The sequence below is a fragment of the Colletotrichum paranaense genome, assembly GCF_030867605.1.
Source record: "Colletotrichum paranaense strain IMI 384185 chromosome Unknown Scaffold_8.1, whole genome shotgun sequence".
In the NCBI taxonomy this organism is placed as follows: Eukaryota; Fungi; Ascomycota; class Sordariomycetes; order Glomerellales; family Glomerellaceae; genus Colletotrichum; species Colletotrichum paranaense.
In genome coordinates this window covers 1,688,901-1,708,719 of record NW_026848966.1, presented here as the reverse complement: position 1 = coordinate 1,708,719, position 19,819 = coordinate 1,688,901, and the positions used below count along the sequence as shown (strand labels likewise).

Sequence of the window (19,819 nt, the reverse complement as noted above, 5' to 3'; positions counted from 1 at the left end):
TTTGTGTCGAACATTAGAATCAAAAATGCTACGTATTGTTTGCTTACGTGGCGTACATGGAGAATTGGGGTGCTTCGCTACCCGAACGGTCGTTTCTGGACATAGATCTATACCAATTGGGTTTCCGTAATCACATTTTGGAGATACGGCGCATAAACAGATATCTTTGGCCAAGGATGGACAAAAGGGGTTTTGGAGTGAATTAGATGGACTACGGTCGTTTCTGTGCAAGAACGAGTTAGTGTTCCGGACAGGCTATCTGGATAGAGTGTCGAGATTCGGGCACTGTGAGCTAGAAAGCACCAATCGCTAGGTGATTGTATTGAATATAGTGCACATGACCGGTGCACACCATGAACCTGGAATCTTTCACGCCCCGATATGCCAATGATGGAACTTGAATAGTCTCGGACAAGAGGTGCCCATTAAGTATTGTGCTTTTGGTGGGGCCGCTGTCATCGGCCTTACCAGCAAAGCCCGTGTTGCCATGCGCCGGTCGTGGACGGATCCACCAACCGCCGAATTAACGGAGCACGAGAGCCAAGTGGATCAAGCACACGGACCATCTCGCTTAATCGAGTTGACCACTGAATGTCGCCGGATTATCGAAGCCCCGCTCCTGCTTTTGACCGCCCAGAGACACAAGTGTAGGGTTCGAAAAACCTACGCCTCACAGAAAATTTCCAGCCCGATCCCTCTGTACTCCACGTCCCGAGTTGAATCTGAGTATCTCGACTTCGACCTTCACACCCACCGACCAGATACCCCCATAGGCTAATCGGCAGTCAGACAAAATGGGCAAGGGACTGTAAGTACTTGATACCCAATCCTCATTTTCAATCTCAATATTGTCATCGACGCGATTCGGGATTCTGTTTGTCGCTCGAGCGATTTTGACTTGCCCGCCGCGACGAACTGAAGGAAAATTTCGAAGACAATATTCCAGATCCTGATCGAGCCCATTCTCGACACGAACAAATATTCTGACAATGCCCTCACAGCAAGAAGCACCAGAAGCGCCTTAGCGCGCCTTCGCACTGGCTCCTGGACAAGCTGTCCGGAACCTACGCTCCCCGCCCTTCGGCCGGTCCTCACAAGCTTCGCGACTGCTTGCCGCTGATCGTCTTCCTCCGCAACCGCCTCAAGTACGCCCTCAACTTCCGTGAGACCCGCTCCATCCTCATGCAGCGCCTCATCAAGGTCGACGGCAAGGTCCGCACCGACATGACCTACCCCGCCGGCTTCATGGACGTCATCACCATCGACAAGACTGGCGAGAACTTCCGTCTCATCTACGACACCAAGGGCCGCTTCACCGTCCACCGCATCCAGGCCGAGGAGGCCGAGTACAAGCTCGGCAAGGTCAAGCGCGTTCAGCTTGGCCGCGGTGGAATCCCATTCTTGGTCACGCACGATGCGAGAACGTGAGTTTGCACACTCTGCACTGGTTCTGTCAGACATCATTCAGCCGTTGGATCAAGCTTTGGTCGATTCGTCATCACCCAAAATGCTCTCTTGTTCAATTCCTGGAATAAGACTTCCCAATCATATGAAATCCCCTTCCCTTTTGAAGTGGGAGGGAGGCGGAATTGCAACGTCAAAAAGAAGAATATTGGCCGATTACGAAGAAAAGAGATTGGAGCTATACACATCCGACGGCTGTAATGTATCACCCCGTCCGAACCCTCTTTGCTGACTCTTTTATCTCTATAGCATCCGCTACCCTGACCCCCTCGTCAAGGTCAACGACACTGTCAAGATCAACCTTGCCACCGGCAAGATTGAGGACTTCATCAAGTTCGACACCGGCTCCATTGCCATGGTCACCGGCGGTCGCAACATGGGTCGTGTCGGTGTCATCACCCACCGTGAGCGCCACGACGGAGGTTTCAACATCGTCCACATCAAGGACGCCATTGACAACACCTTCGCCACCCGTGAGTCCAACGTCTTCGTCATCGGCTCCGAGAAGCCCTGGATCTCCCTGCCCAAGGGCAAGGGTGTCAAGCTCTCCATCGCCGAGGAGCGTGACCGCCGCCGCGCCAACGCCCTCGCCGGCAACTAAGCGTCTTGTCTTCCTCTTCTACGAAATGATGAAGGTTGCGCATGAGTCTGCTGCGTGTGCTGCAGCCAGGCTGCTCCGAAAGGTGACACCTCGGCTGCATTGCTACACACTTTCGTGAATGTCTCTTCTCGGGGACGGAAACGGTTATTTGGGTCGGGCAAATGGGATTGAGCATGATCAAAAAAATTACGGAGTCTAGGGCTGATTTTAGAGTTGTCGGCTTCGACTACCCTGCAGATAGCTGCGGCCAATACCAAGCCATTGAAGGTCACTCTTCCGCCCAATCTTGAGTTCCCATATGCTTCGCTCCGTGATGTTGTCTTGTGAGAACATCGTATCCTACCTCCACCTGGGAGACTGCGACGTAATCACGTACCATTGCACTCTGACGTATTGTTGTCCGCCGCGTAACGTCTCTTGGTGTCTACTGATTCAGAACTGGCCACATAGAAGTGAAAACCGTACAGCACAGGCTTTCCAAGTCTTGACAATTAACGTAACTCGAAAAACATTGTGGCTAGCGTGCAGACCCATAAGTTCCACAAAGTGATTCGATGTATTCACTTTCGCAACGTCCTCCTGGGAATCCATTGGAGGCTTTCCCCCCATGCAGCTTGCCCTCGGAGATAACATCTGCCAGACAAACAATCATGAACCCCAGCAGCACGTCCTTAGCTCGAGGCATCAGCCATAAACCACTCATCACCCCAATATATACCTGCCCGCTAGGTAATTCTCATCCTACCATGCACCGACCTTTCCCCATGCTCAACTCCCAAGGAAAAGGGAAGCGCGGGTTATACTTCGTCAAAGCACACAGCCATCGAGAGGAAGCGACAAAGTAGAGCGAAGGACAGAAAAGGGCCGCAGTTACATCGCCAAGTTTCCCGAGGGGCCCAAAACCAGTCGACCACTAAGCCCACACGGAAAACCACGACCGCACAGTAGGTAACCGGTCTCGTGCCCTCTGCTGCATGCTTGTATGACGCAGGCTCACCCCGGCAGTCCACGTTTGGTCTACAGCCACGAGATCGTTTGGACATAGGTACTGTGTAGCATTCTTACACACACACACACACACACACACACACACACACACACACACACACACACACACACACTCACACTCACACACACTCACTCACTCATTCTCCAAGGTGTGTGTGCATGTCTACCTCGAACCTGCTGTGGATGATTGCGGGGGAGGAGAAGGAGCGGGTACCAATTCCCGGGCAGCAGGATGCGAGTAGGGTAGCTACCTTAGGTAATTTTGTCTACCCCAGTGGAAGTTCTCACCGTGACCACCTCAAGTCAATTGGTCATTGTATTACGAAAGGGGGCAATAAATCTTCGGTTTTGCTGTTGAAGGGGTCCTGCATATTTCTCCCCGAGGAGGAAGAAAGGGGGGGGGAGGGAGGGAGGCGAGATTCTCGTCCTCTTTGAGAATGTTTCGATACCCCGACTTTTTGGGGCCTGATCCTGATTCTGGGGTAAAAGGGCTGTCTGAGAACTTAGGTACAACGATGGTGAGCAGAATGGCTCTATGGAGGTTTCGTCGTAACTCACAATCGTGGTTTGCAAGCCCGAGAGGCGAAGCATTTCCAACGAGGCGGCTTGTGCCTGAGCCAAAGAAGTCACTACAGCTGATCCCAAATCAACCTGCTGACACGGTTTGCCGGTTTGTATTAGAAGAGAGGGGGACGACACGGCCTCCGTCTCTCATGATTGTTTACTGCTCAACGTCTGAGCTGGCGAACAATGTAGATATTTCATGTTTTGAGTTCTTCGTGACCTGCACTGAAGGGCAGCTGAAGCATCCGCAGTATCTCCCGGCTACCAACTTCTCGTTGTCTCAATTTTTTTACGTTTGTGGAGGTGGAACATTACCCCCGCCATTGTGGTCACTCAACCCACCAGCAGAGTCTAGCCTTGGAGCCGACGTGCTACCAGCCTACCACGCTGGGCGGTGAACGAAACATCAGACTAACCTGCTAAGTCCCTCAAGACTCTTGGGGCAATCTTGAAAAGACATCAATACTCCGGTTTGAAGTCCAGTGGAACACGTTGAAGGTTCAAAACGAGGCATAAGCGTTGTTGGCTGAAAGCTACCTTGGTTCGTTTCGTTCAATGGGATGGACCCTGAACACGCCCAGCTAGGCTTTGGCAAGAAAGGAACACCACCAGGTAGGCGGCGAACGACATGCCTTCCGGCGACTTTGCCGCCTTATGTGAGACACAGGCAACCAGTCAGGAGTGTGCGGGGGAATACGATACACTCCCCCGGGCACGGGGCGTTGTTTCTTTGCTTTGTTCTAGAATCCGCATATTTGTACGCTACGGAGACTCCACGATATGTGGACCGTCAAGCAGGCGTTCTCGTGGTTGGCGGCAGCTTCGATCAGGGTTCGGGATTTCCATGGCGCGTTGAGATTGATCAAATCCACCAGAGCAGGCAGACATTATTAGGCGAAATTCCAAGGCTATCATACCATCGCTAGCTGACACTGATAATAGCGCGGATTACGACTGTGAGATTCTCTGTGATGCTGATTGACTCTCGGTAGAGGAATTATGAGAAAGAAAAGCCCTGCGAGAGGCTCTCCTGGCCTGGGCATTCCGACTTCCGACCCCGGCCTGAGCACCTGGAAGTCCATGCAGCATCCAGGCTACCTTGATTTAGACCGATGATCGAATCTCATCGATTCTTGGGGTCGCATGGCTAGCAGCAAGGGGGGTTGCGTTACAGGCTTGCGGCGTGGGAGGCACGCATCCACTGATGCACTGAAAATCCTTTGGGCAGGTCGAGAGGAGGGCTGAGCGGGCGTTGAAAGAGTGGCGGTTTGTCATCGGAAGCCTCACACTTTGGAGATGAGAATTCCTTTTCGTGACTATTAAACATTCCGCTGTCTTGCTTGCAATAGAAGAGAACAGTATGTCTCATTGCTTTAAGAGAGTGTAATGGTTCCGCAAAGCCATAGTCTCACCGCGTGTGACGTCCGGTCTGGGGTATGCACCTCGGACGCATCGCTGACATAACTTGAACTCTGAATGATGGTGTCTCCAAATAAATAGTAGCTGAGGTGGTGGTCGGGGTCAATGTAATTGCTTACCACCTCCGCCCGCAACGAGTACTGGGGACACCATTGAGCTTATGCCAACCTGTCTTCTGGAGGTCAGATGACAGAAATGTCATCTACTGCAGATGGAACGAGAGGCTGAGCTGCTTTGCCTGACTGCTTCGTCGCATACTGTGTAGGCATCTACCTACTCAGTACTACTGTGGGTTCTGTTATCTTGACCTCGGAAAACCTCCGTGTCGGCGCTGCCATCGGGAACGGACTTCCGGGGCACACTCAGTGGGTGGGACAGCCAGCACCCAAGGTCCTCATCTCGGAGCACCTCTTCGTACAGTTTTCGCTGGAAGACTGTCAGACCCCATGCCCGCCCTTGATCCACCAGGCGAGTGCGACCTCGCAGTGGATTGCCTTCTGTGAGAGAATGTCCAGAAACCTGCATTCATATCCACAGGTGAGGAGGCATATTCCAGCCGGCAAGCGGCACCCTCACGAATGTCTTGTTTGGCTGGCCCCGGAAGCCAACGGCCTGCGTCCTCGGCGGTCACCGTAGGCCACCGTTACCCCTCGTGCGAGACCCACTGCGGACTCTACACCGACCAGGCCGGCACGCGGGGGTTCGTCAGAAATCAGGGCTCTTTTGTCGCTCACAAGAGGCTGGAAATCGTGGTCATGGGAAGAGATTGAAATTTTCTCGGCCCCCTGTACCCATGCTGTTCGTTGGGGGTACGCCAGCTCGCCTGCATTTTCTGCGTCAGTGGCATCTCGAGTCTGTCAGTCTTCATCAGTATTGCCCTTCTCCGTCTCACCGTCGTAAAACTCAAGGGCAGCAGGGCACGAAGTCCGTCAGCCTTCTGAACTCGACATTCGATTCGCTTGTCAGTGGTAATTTGTGGCTGCCGTTGCCGTGAACTTCAGTTACGTCGGTGAGAAGTCCAATTCAAAGAGTGGGATGCTGTTGGTAATCAGATTTCCAGTAGACCAACTGCGGAAGGTTGTTGCTGCCCCCCATCCATCGTAGCTTGAGCCACCCCACGAAACGGGGGTCACACCTGCATCACAACCCAGCATCAGTTCCTACTGATGACGTGAAAGGCTCTACCTTGGTCCATTATCGAGCTCGTGTCCATGCTCACTCAGACCTTCGATGCTGGCCTCCTTTTTCGCATCAACTCCGATGACACTGTTTCTGTTGCCGATTAGTTCATTTTCGAGCCCTCAGTCACCCAGCGTCGCCGAGAAACGCTGAGCTACACCACGCCCGGAGAGATCGCGAATCTGTATCGAACCTGTTCGTCTATCTTCGCCTTGTCGCTCCGCGGGGAAACATACCGTTCACCGAGAACATCGACGACTTCGGATTGTTTCAGCTTCGGCATTTTCCCCGCCTGTCCCCGGATCCAGTCCTCATTGTAGTGTCTTTACGGAGTAGTAACAACATGGCAAATCCAAGCTCGCCGCTCCACATGGAAAGCTTGCCTGGACCGGTGCTAGTCAAGCGAGGTATTGCAAAGTACCTCATCGTGGAAAAGTCCAGAGTCTTACCCCCGCTGACAACTCAGGGCTACCACCTTTGCTCACTCGCTAGCCATGCTTTCGTCTTCCTAGCCCGCCGGCTCTAGACTTCTTGACTTTTTGGGCCTGTTTTCACCTCCTCCAGTGTCTTGATTGGTTGCAAGAACGTCGTCTCGCACCCACTCCATCTGGCTTGTCTGCACCTTGTTCCCAATGTGGGATGCGGTACGCCCAGGTACTTGACGTCTGGGTCATGCTCTCAACTTCTTCCACAAAAAATGAGCAGAGGCATCGTTGTTAAAGGCGAAGGGCCCCGTTGTCATCCACCATACCCACTTGCCCCAACACTCAGCTTCTTAGCTTGCTTCGTCGGCGATTGCGACATTACCCGTTGATTGGGATATGTGGTCGACGATTTCGCTCGCTTCCTGATTATAAACACATCGTCTTCCTCTTCTTGCTAGATTCACCGTCCCGACTCTGGTTGCCACGGACTCGTTTTCGCGCTATACCTGGACGCTTTTGGCAAAGGGCCATTCGGTAGATCCCTGTATCGTCATCATTTGACAAACTGATATCTGGTCGACTTTCACATCGTCCTATACTCCGGACATCAGGAAACCCTTTTCACAATTCACAGTGCGATTCGAAGTTATTGGCACAAAATCAGAAGTAGCGCAGGCCGATATCAACCTCGAACGCCGACGCAACCCACCACTAAGCCCTGTCCAGTCCAGCATCTTACCCTGGTCGACCTCTTGGCCAATAACAGACTTTCTCTTCGAGGAATCCGATTTGTGTCCGTGTAGATGGCTCTCATCCCCTGCATGCCGGCCAAACTCTCTGCGAGGCCCCTCCTGAGCCATGGCTTGAGGGGCCGACTCGCTGGGCCCGCTCTCCATGCCGGTCGGAGCTTTTCGACCACGACCACCCGGCGAAGCATCCCCCGGGCCAGCTCTGAAGGTTCGGCCAACACCTCGCAAAGTGGTTGGCATGGTAATTCAGTATGGGCTGTTGCTTTAGCCGCCGGTGCCGTTGGCTGGGGTCTTGCTAGTTCGACAAAGGACAATTCTGCCACCGCTGGCTTTCTTCCTCTCGGTAGCGGCCTGCTTCCTATAGACGGTCTGTCTCGCCCTGTGACTTATGCAAGCATGGCCGAAATGGAGCAGGTATTCGCATCCTATCATGAGAATGACCTCCGCCTCTAACTTGGTGTGTAGGCCTTGAAGGAAATTCGAAAGGAGCTGGGTGGCGAGGATATCATCTCCACGGATCCCGACGACTTGCATGCTCATGGGTATTCTGAATGGTCCTCGACCAATCCTGATGGCCTTCCGGTTGCCGTCGCATACCCGCGATCAACAGAGCAGGTGGCGACGATTGCACGAGTATGCTTCAAGTACAACGTTCCCATCATTCCTTACTCGGGTGGTTCCAGCCTGGAAGGGAACTTCTCGGCACCATACGGAGGAATCAGCGTCGACTTTGCCTTTATGGACCAGATTCTCTCCTTCAATAAGGATGATATGGACATTGTTGTTCAGCCGAGTATCGGATGGCAAGACTTGAACGAAAAATTGGCAAAAATGGAGAGCGGTCTCTTCTTCCCTATCGACCCTGGTAAGCCAAAATTAGCGCAGGATCTTCCATAAAAACAGGTATTTAGGACTGACGACAAAACAGGCCCAAGCGCAAAGATTGGCGGAATGATCGGTACAAATTGCTCAGGGACCAACGCTGTTAGATACGGAACCATGAAGGATTGGGTAATCAACCTTACCGTTGTCTTGGCAGACGGAACTGTGGTCAAGACTCGGAGACGACCAAGGAAGTCTTCCGCCGGCTACAATCTGAATGGACTGTTCGTAGGATCTGAGGGAACACTAGGCCTTGTAACTGAAGGTGAGTCGGAACAGGCAAATGACCTGATCCAGCTTGTTACTGCTTCCATGAGTATTTGTTGACCGCTTCCAGCAACCCTGAAGCTCACTGTTGTGCCCGAAGACTTTTCGGTCGCTGTGGTTACATTCCCCAGTATCAGAGACGCTGCTGCGGCTGCAGCCGAAGTCATGCGGAATGGTATTCCTGTGGCTGCGATGGAAATCATGGACGAGGTCCAGATGAAGGTCGTCAACTTGGGTGGCGCAACAGCACCTCGCGTTTGGCAGGAACTCCCGACCCTGTTCTTCAAGTTCTCCGGTACCAAAGCCGGTGTCAAGGAGAACATTGGTCTCGTTCAGAAGATCACCAAGAATCACAAGGGCGGTAACTTCGAGTTCGCAAAGGACGCGCTCGAGCAGAAGTTGCTTTGGTCTGCCCGGAAAGAGTCACTGTGGTCAATGCTGGCCCTTCGTAAGGACGGTGAAGAAGTTTGTGAGTAGCTTGCCCTATGTCTTGGTCAGTATGAGCATCCTGAGACTAACGATGTGTAGGGAGTACGGATGTCGCTGTTCCCTTCAGCCGTCTGGCAGACCTCATCGAGATCAGCAAGAAGGAGATGGACGACATGGGGCTGTTTGCAAGTATTCTTGGCCACATCGGCGACGGTAACTTCCACGAAAGTATCATTTACAACCGGACGATCCCTGAAGAGCGAGAAAAGGTCGAGAGGTGCGTCCACAACATGGTCAAGCGAGCAATAGATATGGATGGAACGTGTACGGGCGAGCATTCGATCGGTTGGGGCAAGAAAGAGTCTCTGCTCCTCGAAGTCGGCTCCGACACCCTCGACGTAATGAAGTCGATCAAGCGTGCGCTCGATCCGAAATGGATCATGAACCCCGGAAAAATCATGGACATTCCCGAGGGCTCAAGGACGAACCAAGGTTCCTCGGTATAGCTATGAGGCCCGTTGACATGAGATGTCACTAAGAGCGGTTGCCATCGCCAAAGCTTTGGCGATTCTCATCAAAAAAACGACTGTGTAGGGCTGCGTAAGGACGTCATGGAAGATCTACCATCATGCAAGCCTTTGGGATTGGGCTTATGTGGATTGTTCTCTGATGTGCTGCCCAGAATGTGTTACTTAGGTGCCTGAAACGACCAGAAAGGTGACCATACCAAGAATAAGATCGGAAAAGTGTTAGGGAGGCATGCCGTTATTTTGCTTGATAAACACTGAATGCCAGACTGTGGTCTTCGATTCACCAGAAGCTATTCATGTCGTTGCGGCTGTGTTGCTGTTCCAGTCCACCGGAAGCAAGGACCGAAAGCTCAGTCGCAACGAGATACGGATAATGATTAAAATTGAGATGAGATTTGAATCTAATATCAGAGCAAACATCCGATGACAATGATGTGCAAAGTCTAAAGTGTGCAACCGAGTAGGAGATGGAATGAGGGCGGGCAATCGAGCCATGATTGAATTTGGAGATTGCAGTGGGTTGCGGGTAGCTGCATGCAAAGTGCTTGGGCAAAGAAAATTCGAAAACTTAAGCAATTTCAATCCAGGAATGGTTGACCTGAGGAAAGAGAGACCGGAGTGAATTGCCTGGTCCTCACTCCTTCTTCATAGGCACCTCAAGTGCCGCGGGCTCAGAGTGCCTTCCTCACCTCGACTTTACCCCCAGCCTTCTATTGTCCCCATCCTCCGCGCCCGTCTTTGTCCTTCCAATTGACCTCATCCTTCGAGCCTTCGACTTCGATCTTCGATCTTCCCTTCTGCCTTCATCTAAGACACTCCGCCCAGGCTATCTTGTCGAGAGCCAACCCGTTCAAGTACATACCCGCAGCTCATAGCTGTTTTACGAAATACGTCCTCAGCTTAGCGAAAAACCACAGACCAAGAAAACAAATTTGCTCGTACACCATCAGGCAGGTACACTTCAATTATTAATTTTTCAATTGAAACTTGCGGGATATAACAACCAACTCTGCTAACCTTGGCTTCTAGCATACAGTCCGCGTCATGGGAGAAGCAGATGAACCTTGGCGAACATGGCCGGAATTCAGGCTGAAGGTTCGTGGCCTTCCTGAAGCCGTTGATCTATCTGAGCTATACGACTCCTTCCAACAGTATGGAAGTATTTCTTTGCTAGAGATCGGAGAGAACCGGAAAGGCCAACGCGATGGATACGCCCTGGTTCGTTTTGAGCCTCCGCCCAAAGTCAACTTCTGGTCGTCAGGATTCCATATCGTCCGGCACAAGGGAGGCAAGAGCGCCCGTGTCATTCTCCAGACTTTCCGACCGCCTCATGAGAGATACTCCAATTTGATAAAGAGTCCCTCAAACCCCAATATCTGGTTCGATTCCAAGATGACACTTGAGGCGGAACGTATGGACTTTGGCACGCGCTTACAGGAGAAGGAGATGATGGTATTTAAATCCGTGCATAATGGCGTGCGCATCGACATGAGTTTGACCAAGAAGAAGCTTACTCTTCACTTTGATACTTGTCCTGTGGACTCATCAGAAGACCAGAACGGTGACGACGACGACGAGATATTTCACCACAAGTGCGGAATCGAGTTCGCCCGCCTCACTAATGTTTATCGAGTCGACCGAGATGAAGACATACTTCTGGTCATACCGTTAGAGCTTCCACCTATGTTCTGGACGAAGGCAAGCAGGAAGATGCGAAGCAAGATGGCCGCGGGCAAGACTTCATGGGGCATTACGGACATGTGGGAAAGACGCACAGTCATATTGCACAATGATCAACTGCCGAAAGACTTTCCAATCACACTTCAGTCAGACTTCGAAGATCCTGACTTCATCAATACTGGTCGCTGGACAACTTATAGATTCGCGATCCCAAAAGCTGGAAACGGCACTCTGGAGAAATTCCTGCAGGCTTTAGAGGCCCACAACATCACGGCCATTACTGTAGAGCACTTCGCGACTGCCTCTTCGCGACCTCCTCTGCTCGGTACTGTGTTTAGAGCCCAAGCTACCGACAGTCGATTGAGATCTTTTGACCCTGATTCCGATAATCACCACTTGCCCTTCGAGGTCCACTACCAGCTTGAGGTCTGTATCTCACGGGGTATTCTATCAGAGTACTCCATTAACCAGGCGTTCATCGACCGACTGCGTCAGATGGACAAGGACCGGGCAAAGTGGATGCTCGAGTACTTTTCGGATCAAGGAAAAAGGGAATGGAACCCGATGGAGATGTTTGGGAGTGAAGAGGCTGCTCTTTACTTTCCCGGCATGAGTATGCCATACTACTGCACCACGATCCGAAAGGTCATTGTCACACCATCGACCATGCACCTTTGCTCTCCAAGCATCGAATCCTCCAACAGAGTATTGCGAAAGTATAACTCTTATCAAGACCGCTTCTTGAGAGTTCAATTCACGGACGAGCTGTATAGAGGCAAGGTCTACAGCGATGCAGGCAACGAAATCCACCACCGCATTTACCGTGCCCTAAAACAAGGCATCAAGATTGGCAACCGCACTTACGAATTCCTCGCGTTTGGAAACTCGCAAATTCGAGAGTGCGCTGCCTACTTCTTCTGTCCGACCGATCATCTTTCATGCGATCAGATCCGAGACTGGATGGGGCACTTCAACCATATCAAAAATGTCGCCAAATACGCTGCTCGTATCGGCCAGTGCTTCTCTACAACGCGAGAAATCCGAGGTGTCACCGTTCCACAGATTGTACAGATGCAAGATATCGAGCGTCAAGGCTATTGCTTCAGCGATGGTGTCGGCAAAATTTCGAAGCTATTGGCCGAAATGGTAGTCCATGAGATGGGCCAGGATACGGTTGGAATACCCTCTGCTTTCCAGTTTCGCATGGGTGGCTGCAAAGGCATGCTGGCTGTCTGGCCTGATGCCAAGGGCCTCAACGTTCATATTCGACCTTCGCAAGAAAAGTTCAGGGCCCAGTTCAACGGCTTAGAGATCATCAAGTTCGCGCAGTTTTCACCAGCCACGCTGAATCGACAAACCATAACCATTCTTACGACGCTCGGTGTCAAGGACAGTCCAATATTGGATCTTGCTGAACAACAAATCCAGGGCTACGAGAAGGCTATGAAAGACCGAGTTGCCGCTGCAAGCTTACTGGGGCAATACATTGACGAGAACATGACATCTCTAACAATCAAAGATCTCGTCTGTTGGGGCTTCATGGATGCAGAGATTCAAGAGCCTTTCGTGCTGACAATTCTGGATCTCTGGCGGATTTGGTCTATGAAGCTGCTGAAGGAAAAGGCGCGCGTGGTCGTCGATCAAAGTGCTTTTCTTCTCGGTTGCCTGGACGAAACAGGCACACTGAGAGGTCACAGCCAGGCAACTGAGGGGAAGAATACCAACAACATCGAGGACTTGCCGCAGATCTTCCTTCGAATTCCGAAACCACAAGATGGCGAATTCTACTGCGTCACCGGCGTGTGCATCGTGGGACGAAACCCTTCACTTCATCCAGGTGATATTCGGGTTGTGGAAGCGGTTGATATCCCTGACCTCCATCACCTCCAGAATGTTGTGGTGTTTCCAAGCACCGGTGATCGAGATGTCCCTAGCATGTGCTCCGGGGGTGACCTCGACGGAGATGATTTCTTCGTCATCTGGAACCAAGACCTCATTCCCCAGAACTGGCACCACAAGCCTATGAACTACATCGCACCCAAGGCCCCGAAACTGAAGCGAGATGTCAAGGTATCAGATCTGAGAACATTCTTCGTTCGTTATATTCAGAACGACTGCCTGGCCAAGGTTGCAACTGCACATCTAGCTCACGCCGATCTCTCTAAACAAGGAGCGAACGACAAGAAATGTGAGTTAATTGTCTGCGAGTAACGATAGATACAAATTAACACCGAGTTTCTAGGCTTGAGGCTGGCAGAGCTGCACTCCAAGGCGGTAGACTACGTCAAAACTGCAGATCCAGCTGAATACCCTGACGAGCTCGATCCCAAACAGTGGCCGCACTTCATGCGCAAATTTAATGCATACAAATCCCAGACTGCGCTTGGCAAGATCTTCGACAGAATCGTTGAGCAGGAGCTCAACCCTCTCTACGACAAGAAGTTTGACGGAAGGGTATTGAGAAGGTTTGAACTGCCCGAAGAACTTCTACAAAAGGCTCGCAAGATCAAAAAACAATACGACACAGCTATGCGTCGTCTCATGAGTCATCGCGACGTTCACACCGAATTCGAAGCATGGACAGGCTTCATTCTGTCAAAACCCCGGGTTGGCAGCGACTACAAGCAGCAAGAGGACATTGGTCGAGAATCAGCGGCACTCAAGCAAAGATTCCGAGAGATTTGCTACACAGAGGCCGGGAGCAGACGGTTCGAAGACTTCGCCCCTTTCGTGGCTGCAATGTATCAAGTGACCGAGCAAGAGGTCAATGTAGCGCTTGCAGACGAGTACGAAGACGAAGATCACAAGCGACAATCGATGCCCCTGATCAGCTTCCCGTGGATCTTTCACTGGATCATGGGGCGCATCGCCACGGGCAAGGTCAAGATCAAGCCTACCGTCGACCCCGAAGCCAAGGCGGTACCCATGAGGTCGTACCCTATTCGTCGATTCGAGCAAGATGACAAGGATGCCCATCAGGAGACTCATCTCGACGACGGCAGAGTGGTGCACCACGGTGACCTATTGGAGGTATTTGAGAGCATCACGAAGGAGGCTTCCGGAGTCTCACCGTCACCCGATGAACGCGATGCTGCTACTGGCCAGGAGGAAGAGATACACGTTGAAGAGGAAGACACTGCCATGGACGCCATGGACCGACTGATGGAGAGTGCCTTGATCTAAGGATAGTGAGGCGCCGGACATGGCTTGGTTCTGCTGCGACACGGGCGTTTGACAGGTCATTCCCGTAACGGGAGTCATTAATCATCGACAACGGAGGAGCCAGAGGAGGAGCAGCGATAACGGAGGGGGAGGGCTTTTCTGTGTCACTATTGGGCCTCGATAGTTTCCGAAACAACCCCCATCAGGCGACTCTTCTCTTCATTTTTTGGCTTCTGCCTCATGCAGATAGGTAGACAGGTACAGTTGATGCACAACAATCATCAGGTTCGCTTCTTGACGCACAAATCGCCCGTTTCCCAAATGCCCACTGTGACCTTAGGGCCCAGGGGTGGTGGTGGTGAAGTCCCGTTACCGGCTCGTGTCTTGATTACGGATAGATCCTTGGTTTCCCGTACCGAAGGAGGGTAGTCAGGCGGGCAGGCGGGTGAGTGAGAGTGGGTATGGGCTGGCTCACGTTGCGTTGCCGCGGGAAAGTAGCCAGGGCTCAAGGGGGCGGGGGGGGGGGGGGCGAGGAGGAGGTGACATTGAAATGTAGCCCTACCTTTCACGACGTCCGTTCGGGGAGCCGGCGGGACGTTTGCCGGATGTGCAGTGCGTTAGGTTTTCCAGGTTCCATTGCTACCGTTCCCATGCTTCGACAGTCCCCGAAGAAATATCAGGATGAAAAGGGGGGGGCATGGAAATAGAAGGGATTTCGTGATGGCAGTCCGTACGAAGTACTTTCGTAGCAGGCAGCGTGGGGGAAAAGGGGGTTAGGTAGGTACGCGTTTACTTGGCTGCTCCTCCAAGGCCACCCCTCCGGTGGCCGTCCAATCCGAATTCGTGCACATCAGTCTAAAAAGGAAGTGTTTGGGCGGCACGGCGGCGGCGACGGGCGGGACAGGATTTGAGTAGGAGGATGGGAGGATGATGTATGAGGAACGTTCCAAGAGAAAGAAGGGCCGTATAGACGGGCTTTTCCGGATCGTCAATGTCATCACTTTCTGAAAAGGAACATCTACTTGGCACACGCGATGTCAATACCGTTTTCACTCTTGGTTGGGGTTTTGAGCACTCGGCGTGTTCCTGGTGGACCTGACTGAACCGTCTGAATGTAGACGACTAAGGTAGGCATGGAAATGTCGGGTTGCGATTGGGGCATCAGATTTCCTCCATTGTCCACTCCTCTCCCACCGGTAATCCTCCGGTACGAAATGCCACCCATACCTATTTGGCAACCAGTGTCCATCCTCGCCTTCACCTTGCCTGTGCGACCTACATGTCTCCAACGTCCTTCCCACATGTTCTAGCCAAGCCCGACGACGACGACGACGGTGACAGACCTGTCTGTTCTGTTCTATTCAGCCCACGTTCGTCCACAACACAGTTGTCGATCAAACGGCGAAGCCTAATCAGGCGCAGCATGCATACAGCGAGATCACTTGACCTAGAGGCCAGCGCACTGTCGAAGTGTATGGTCCCACTTCCAACAGACGTGTTGCAACATTCTGTTCCCACTTCTCCATACGATCCAGCAATATCTGATCAAATAAGAGGGGGACAGTAGGATCCCGCGTACGATTCCGTGGTCGGATGGGGTTCATCATTGTCTTGGGACCCAGGAAAGGGCCGTTCTCAGAGTGGCGTGGCGATGACTGGTACCAAGGCAGTGGGCTGGGGAACGGGGAGGCGGGCAAGGAAACGGGGGAAAGGCGAGCAAGAAAAGAAATCGAGAACGATGTGTGCTCTCTTCAGCTTCTTTCGTTTGCTCCACGTCCGAGCGGGCATAAAAAGAAGACAAAAGAAGGCGGATCGAGAGGAGGAAATCGAAGTCGAAGTAGAAGCAGAAGCAGAAGAAGACCGGGGGGGTAAGGATGTTGCTTGATGGTTAGATCGCTGATCGCAAATTCCTCTCTCTCCTCTCTCTCTCACACTCCGCTTATTTCTTTACTTCCTGACGCAAAGGTCTGTTCTCAGCACCCACTTCTCGCCTGCGCTGACCTCGCGCCCCTCGTGCTGTTGATAAGTGGAACATGTGTCAGTCTGCAGTGGCCTTCGCTGCGACCAGGTACGGTGTGTGGGAAAAAAAAAATGATCAAGGGACAGGCAGGTAGTGTAGGCGGGAGGGATGCAGGGGTTTTGTTGTGCTGCCCAGGTTGCTAGGTGGTACCATGGTGCAGAGTGGACATATCGAGTTTGGTGGTTGGGAGGGGAACTTTGAAGTGATGGGATTGGAGCACAGCCAGAGAAGCGTGAGAAAGGAAGAGGCAGAGAGATGGAGAGGCGAGGCCGCAGCTGAGGTGGCCGTGGTTGGGTCCTCGTTTCGCGCCACGAAAAGCAATGAGAAAAAAAAAGGCACTGGAGAGCGAATTGCCAACGAATACATCGTGGTGGCAACGATCAACGTTGCACCAAAAAACGACAGGTTCAGGTGCATCTGGCTATGGCCATGGTCCGTTCGGGGATCAGGGGAGGACACATGGAGTTTTTGATAGTACCGAGGACTGAAGGGCTGAAAAATCTGAACAGAAGAGACTTACCAGCATGCAGTCGTCGCCATGCTTGTGTAAGAGGAGCATGCCCGTTTCGAGAGCGACCGGGATCTCCTCCTTAGCGGAGCGGCGGTCGTTGGGGAAGAAGACGGTCTCGCCGCCAACACAGCCCTCGGCGGAAGAGGTAAGGTAGAGGAGCAGCGTCCAGGTTGTCTTGCACGTGACGGGTCCGGAGGAGGCGTCGATGTTGAGCGATACCTTGTTGGAATCGTCGTCTGCAAGTGGGGGTTCCAATGGTCAGCCTAGGTCGATCTTGAAGCTGGAGAGGAGGAGGAAGCCTGCACGGAAGACAAGTGAAAAGATACAGAAGAAAAGACTTAGAGCTCAGAAGGGAAAAACACCATAGGGTCGCCGGAAGACAAGGAAAGCATGGTGGCCCTGGTTCTCTCAGTGCCGAGTTTCTTGTTTGGATAGGAAGATGCGAGATGTCGAGGGGCATCGCTGGATCGGACTCGCAGGCTCCCGGACTCAGCTTCCCACATCATCCAGGGGGAGATAACGCCATGAAGCGGATCGGGATGGAACGATCCGCAGGGTTGTGGCTTCTGGGACGAATCGTTGGGTCTCTGGTGCTCGGATGAAAGATCGTGATGACTTGGAGAGTGCAAACAAAAGAGGACTGAGCGGAGGAGACAAGATATCATATATCATAAATGATCATCTGAAGGGTAGATCGTTGACCCAGACACTTGTTGTGGGTCCCCGCATCGTCTCCCCAAAGGCCAGTGGTCCAACAAATTCACATCTTTCAGCAGGTTTCTCATGCAGAGTCGAAAAGTCACGACCTGCTTCATAGACACGGGTCTTGGATTCGAGGTGGTTGAGACATGCATAGTAAGGGAACCGTGGTAAAAGGTAGTGCCCACAGGAATGGGTCGATGAAGGTAATTGTCATGGGAAGGGGGAAACGTATGGATCGAGCACGATCAAACCCTCGTACAATCTGCTTAGTGACGGGCATCGTGGCATGTCCACTGGGACGGAGGCAGTGATTTGCAACGTTCTCGTTACAACCCGACTTTGGGGATCCAGAAGTGTCGCTCTGTAGAGAGCAAGCACTTCGTTGGTGTCAGGCGAGTTAGGTAGCTACCCATGGCCGTGTCCCCAAGACAAAGGCTTGTAGAGCTCTGGCACATCGCAGTCTTTGACCAGTGACAAATATGCGCAGCCTATGGCAATCGCGCGAGGACCTCGAAGCACTTGGCCACTGGCCTAGTTGCATAGAGCGGCGGAAATCTTGTTGGTTGACTGGCAGAGTGCCTAGTGCTCCCGGCGCCTGTGGCGTTGGGTGACAAGAGAATGATTTGACTATGAGACTTACAATGTGCATCGAAATACTGGCCCTTGGAGTAACGATAGATGCGAATATTGGGGTTCAGACCAACGACTTCACCGCCCCTAGAGCAATCGATCCACGTTAGCAAGTCTCATGACAAGCCTTTAGCTTTAGCGAAAAGACCTCTACGCAAGCGGTTTCTTCTTCTGCGTGGGTTTCATGTTTGTTATAACTGTTTTTGGACGTAGGTATAATTTGATTGTGCGCAGACGCTGGCGGATCTAGCCGGAAGCGCATGGGATGCGCTGTTCATGGCCAGGGTGCATTCGGAGGGCCGGGGGATGGGTAGGCAAGGTAGGGACTAGGGGAGTTGGAACAGAAGACAGTGGACTCACCATAAACCCTGAATGTCTTCTTGAGCAAGCGATTCGCGCAGTCCAGTCTCCGTCCACAGGCGTTGAGCAAAGGCAGCATCCTGCACTTGAAAACGGTCATTCACTCTAACCGCTTCTCCCCGCTTAGGCCGACCAGGGGTGGTGATCAGCGGTAAACCCCTCAGAAATGTGACATAGGAACTGCAGAGGGATTTTGGCCAAAAGTTGCGAATCAGGACGACCTTGTCCGGGCAAGAAGCGAGCTGGTCGGCAGCCAGATCGGTAACCGGTAACGGCGGTTTGAATTGGGGCCATGCGGGCGGTGCGGCAGGAATCGAGGCGATTGTGGTCAACTTTGCGTTGCCGCCGCCATTATTAGTTCCAAGGCCGGCCTTTGTCTTGCCGGCGGTTGAGTTTTTGGGTTTCCCCATGGTATTTGGCTTATTCCCCACGGTATACCGATAGGGTTCGTGCTGTCCCGTATGTACAGAAAGAACGGGACGTGTTTCTCGGGATGATGTGCAGCGGGCCAAGTAATATCAGGTGGCTTATGGTTCCTGACGGCTGTCTGGGACACAACTGAGGCTCCCGCTACTATGTAGCAAAGTGGCGTGGCAGAGAAGGGAGGGGTGGACGCCGACAGGCTGGTCTTTGCGAGAGACGTTGGACAGGGTCAAGTTCGTATGTCAAGCGGTTGATTGGCTGTTGAATATTGGCCGAATCGAGTCTGCAAATCGTTGTCGCGCTTGGTTTTGTGCTCCGAGAGATGCCGTTGGAGCCCTGATGATCAACCCACGTGAGAGCTGGCGGGGGTAAGCCAGGATGAGGGATGCTGAGGGTGGGACCGCGATTCGTCGGCTGGCTGAACCCTTTGGCGATGACGTCTAATCTCTCGGCAGATTGGGGGTTTCGTGCGTAGGGAGAAATATAACTTTGTGGGCAGCAGTCTGCAGAAAGAAAAGAGAATGATGTTGACGTTGAGTGGTTCATGATGGATGGAAGTGGGCTCAAATGATGCAGGCGCTAAGGTACCTTATCCATAAGGTAGGTGCTACTCCGTAAAGGTAAGGTAGGTACGGAGTAGGTGGGTGGTAGCCTTGTGTTGGCCAGGTGGTTGTACTGTGTGCGGCTTACAGTGTGAACGGTGCTCTCGATGGCGTGTGCGGCGTGCCATCCTGGGAAGCCGTGCCTTACCCGACCGCCGCCGCTTCCATTTCTGAGATCCCCCGTGGACCCATGCCAGAGTGGATCCCATCTT

At 52.5% G+C, this 19,819-nt stretch overlaps 7 protein-coding genes across 7 annotated transcripts; 3 read left to right on the top strand and 4 right to left on the bottom strand.

Moving 5' to 3' along the window:
• Positions 1-794: 794 nt before the first annotated feature.
• CPAR01_10405 (ribosomal family S4e) lies at positions 795-2,065 on the top strand (the record flags this gene model as incomplete). Its single annotated transcript, XM_060494666.1, has 3 exons — positions 795-808; positions 1,002-1,424; positions 1,714-2,065. 3 exons carry the CDS (start codon positions 795-797, stop codon positions 2,063-2,065), a joined length of 789 nt encoding a protein of 262 aa, XP_060346848.1.
• Positions 2,066-5,287: 3,222 nt separating this feature from the next.
• Positions 5,288-5,826, top strand: CPAR01_10404 (uncharacterized protein; the record flags this gene model as incomplete). Its single annotated transcript, XM_060494665.1, has 2 exons — positions 5,288-5,555; positions 5,594-5,826. Coding segments are annotated over 2 exons (501 nt in total), but the record flags the coding sequence as incomplete, so codon positions are not given.
• Positions 5,827-6,237: 411 nt separating this feature from the next.
• CPAR01_10403 (uncharacterized protein) lies at positions 6,238-6,661 on the bottom strand (the record flags this gene model as incomplete). The annotated part of the gene is made up of 2 exons (XM_060494664.1): positions 6,238-6,356; positions 6,565-6,661. 2 exons carry the CDS (start codon positions 6,659-6,661, stop codon positions 6,238-6,240), a joined length of 216 nt encoding a protein of 71 aa, XP_060346846.1.
• An 820-nt stretch (positions 6,662-7,481) lies between these two features.
• Positions 7,482-14,380, top strand: CPAR01_10402 (RNA-dependent RNA polymerase; the record flags this gene model as incomplete). Its single annotated transcript, XM_060494663.1, has 8 exons — positions 7,482-7,823; positions 7,875-8,274; positions 8,338-8,556; positions 8,629-9,027; positions 9,087-9,479; positions 10,169-10,371; positions 10,547-13,385; positions 13,440-14,380. The coding sequence occupies 8 exons, from the start codon at positions 7,482-7,484 to the stop codon at positions 14,378-14,380; spliced, it is 5,736 nt and encodes a 1,911-aa protein (XP_060346845.1).
• Positions 14,381-16,895: 2,515 nt separating this feature from the next.
• On the bottom strand, positions 16,896-17,123 carry CPAR01_10401 (uncharacterized protein; the record flags this gene model as incomplete). The annotated part of the gene is made up of 1 exon (XM_060494662.1): positions 16,896-17,123. A coding segment is annotated over one exon (228 nt), but the record flags the coding sequence as incomplete, so codon positions are not given.
• Positions 17,124-18,080: 957 nt separating this feature from the next.
• Positions 18,081-18,992, bottom strand: CPAR01_10400 (uncharacterized protein; the record flags this gene model as incomplete). Its single annotated transcript, XM_060494661.1, has 2 exons — positions 18,081-18,309; positions 18,583-18,992. The coding sequence occupies 2 exons, from the start codon at positions 18,990-18,992 to the stop codon at positions 18,081-18,083; spliced, it is 639 nt and encodes a 212-aa protein (XP_060346843.1).
• Positions 18,993-19,155: 163 nt separating this feature from the next.
• On the bottom strand, positions 19,156-19,551 carry CPAR01_10399 (uncharacterized protein; the record flags this gene model as incomplete). Its single annotated transcript, XM_060494660.1, has 1 exon — positions 19,156-19,551. The coding sequence occupies one exon, from the start codon at positions 19,549-19,551 to the stop codon at positions 19,156-19,158; it is 396 nt and encodes a 131-aa protein (XP_060346842.1).
• Between the last annotated feature and the right edge of the window lie 268 nt (positions 19,552-19,819).